The 2,568-nt window shown below is 40.3% G+C and overlaps 1 protein-coding gene across 1 annotated transcript in view; it reads right to left on the reverse strand.

The window, feature by feature from the left end:
- LOC106868756 (AP-4 complex accessory subunit Tepsin) overlaps nucleotides 1–486 on the reverse strand; it is an 11,178-nt gene extending 10,692 nt beyond the window's left edge. The window contains exon 1 of the mRNA XM_014914166.2: nucleotides 367–486. Coding sequence (XP_014769652.1) covers nucleotides 367–402 — 36 coding nt within the window. The 5' untranslated portion in view covers nucleotides 403–486. The remainder of the gene's footprint in view (nucleotides 1–366) is intronic.
- Between the last annotated feature and the right edge of the window lie 2,082 nt (nucleotides 487–2,568).

Raw genomic sequence — 2,568 nt, forward strand, 5'->3', positions numbered from 1 at the left:
ATATATATATATATATATATATAATGGTTGTTTGGAACTCTGCATTGCAAGTCGCAAATGTAAATGTAATCTATCGTACATTTGCTCTGCATATCGTAACTAGTAATACTATGAAGTATAGCAGTAACCACACCATTATATTGGAAGCAGACTGGAGTAACAGCCGTACATCTATTTATACACACAAGACACACATATATATATATATATTATACAACAGTTTCTATTCTACAGTATCAACAGCGTGTTATGAAATCGTTTAGACTTCAAAAAAGAATTTCATTGAAATGCTATTAAATTCAATAAAGGCAAATAATAATAAACAATGTATTATTTAGAAATAACAAGCAACTAAGTGTGCTGTACCTTGTTGACGAATGACACTTTGTTAACAACTTCCATTTTAATTATAAAATAATTAAATCACAGAAATGCGACGTCTTTCCATTTCTTCGCTGCCATTTTAATTAACAACCGGTGTTCAGCATAAAAAAGTTACCCTTTGTTTTTTAATACCTGTACACCGCTTGTCTTCAATTCCTTTACACACCTTGCTTGTAATTTGTTTTTTTAACTAAATACGTTTTAGTTTTAAAAGTATACGGTTTATCTCAATTAATCATACAGTACCAGGACTTCTATCTGGTTCCCAGAAATACAGGAATACTGCGCAAAATATTGCCATATACTGTACGTTCTATTGAATAAACAGATCCTGTTTTGAAGTAGATTAATTTGCAAAGAGTGCGTTAAAAGTAGTTTTCTTCTTTACGTTTTTTAAGTGGATTGATAGAGATTAAACATATTCTATTTCAGAACTGCATTAATTTGTACCTGTAAGTAGCTTGCTTGCCAACCACATTGTCCCGGGTTCAGTCCCACTGCGTGACAGCTTGGGCAAGTGTCTTCTCCTATAGCTTCGGACCGATCAAAGCCTTGAGAGTGGATTTGGTAGAGGGGAACTGAAAGAAGCCCGTCGTATATGTGTATATGTGTGTGTGTGTGTGTGTGTGTGTGTGTGTGTGTCTGTTTGTCTCCCCAACATCGCTTGACAACCGATGCTGGTGTGTTTACGTCCCCATAACTTCGGTAAAAGAGATAGAATAAGTACCACCTTTCGGGCGATGAGACATGGCTTCTTTTTTTTTTTTTCTTTTTTGGTCAGGAGCTTGTGTGCTTTTCGAAAAGAACTGTCGACATGGTGTTCTTTACTATTGGAGATCTTCAAGAGAAGTGTAAGGCACAATATACCGATCTGTCCTCCACAGACGTCGATCGAATCCACGCCTTTGATATTCTTGCCAGAAATGGTCTTCGTAGAATCATGGCGGAGAACGACTGTTCTAGGAAATTCATTCTTATTGTCGAACAACTCCATGATGGCCTGTTCCCCAGAGTCCAAGAGAGCAACGAAGTATCCGAGCGATTCCGTCTCCAATGGGACGAAGGAAATTTCTGTCCTTACACTCACTCTCTTTAACCATACTAACAGATGCCTCCAAAGACACAGCGGAGCATCGGCATCAATCATCGCACTGATAGCTCACTCTTTAATCTCAGCAGGTAAAGCACTTGGCTCAAACAGCATCCCCGTTTACATACGAAGCTGTCCGGCTGTGACAGAGAAACAAAAAAGTTATGAAATTCTTGCAATAAGAAGTCTAAAACTATTCAAAGTAACCCCGTTTCACGGGATAAGGTCTACAAACGTCTTACAAGCAATCTACAGCACTTCCACAGCATCTGCCTCAGAAAACTGCTTGGCATAAAATGGCATGACGGAATCTCGGACACCAAGGAACTCATCCTTGCTAGTCTGCCCAGCATATACACCAGGGATTCTCAACTGGAGTCCATATTTCCCCCGAGGGCCCAAATACAATTTGGTGGGAGCGGGACCAGTTCACGGTGGGCGTACTCTAAATGATGATGATACCGCTGTTTAACACCAGGAGGACATATATCTATATGGTTTATATTGCCGTTAAGGTGAGAGATGAAGGTAGGTACAGGCCATGTACCCAGAGCCTAAAACTTACTTGGAGACACTAGTCGTCGTTTAAAACCTGCTTGGATGACATCTCCAATGTATGAAACTATTATCACCTCATAATTATATACTGTGTACATTAAACTACATACATACATACGTACATACATATAATAGGTATGGTGGTGCAAACAGGAAAACAGAACCCAAAATATGAATATATTTGCATGGTGCCAAAGGTACCGTCCACTGCATCTCACATAAGAACGAGATACTGCAGCAGCCTCGGTTTCAGAGGACCTCAGCTCTTCAATGCCCTGCCAAAACATTTGAGAGACATGCAAGACATGGATACGGAGGTCTTCAAGACAAAACTTGACACTTTCCTCTCCACGGTACCAGACGAACCAATGGCTCGTAATGAGACGCAGTTTAGGGCAGCTATGTCAAATTCTCTTATACACCAGATGTGCCATCAAAACTCTTGATTGGACCATGTCAGGTGGGGGAGAAGAGCCATGCGAGGAACGTGAAAATCACGGTGGTGCACCAGCATGACCGCAGCCACTTGGCTGAAA

The sequence above is a fragment of the Octopus bimaculoides genome, chromosome 24, assembly GCF_001194135.2.
Source record: "Octopus bimaculoides isolate UCB-OBI-ISO-001 chromosome 24, ASM119413v2, whole genome shotgun sequence".
NCBI classification, from domain to species: domain Eukaryota; kingdom Metazoa; phylum Mollusca; class Cephalopoda; order Octopoda; family Octopodidae; genus Octopus; species Octopus bimaculoides.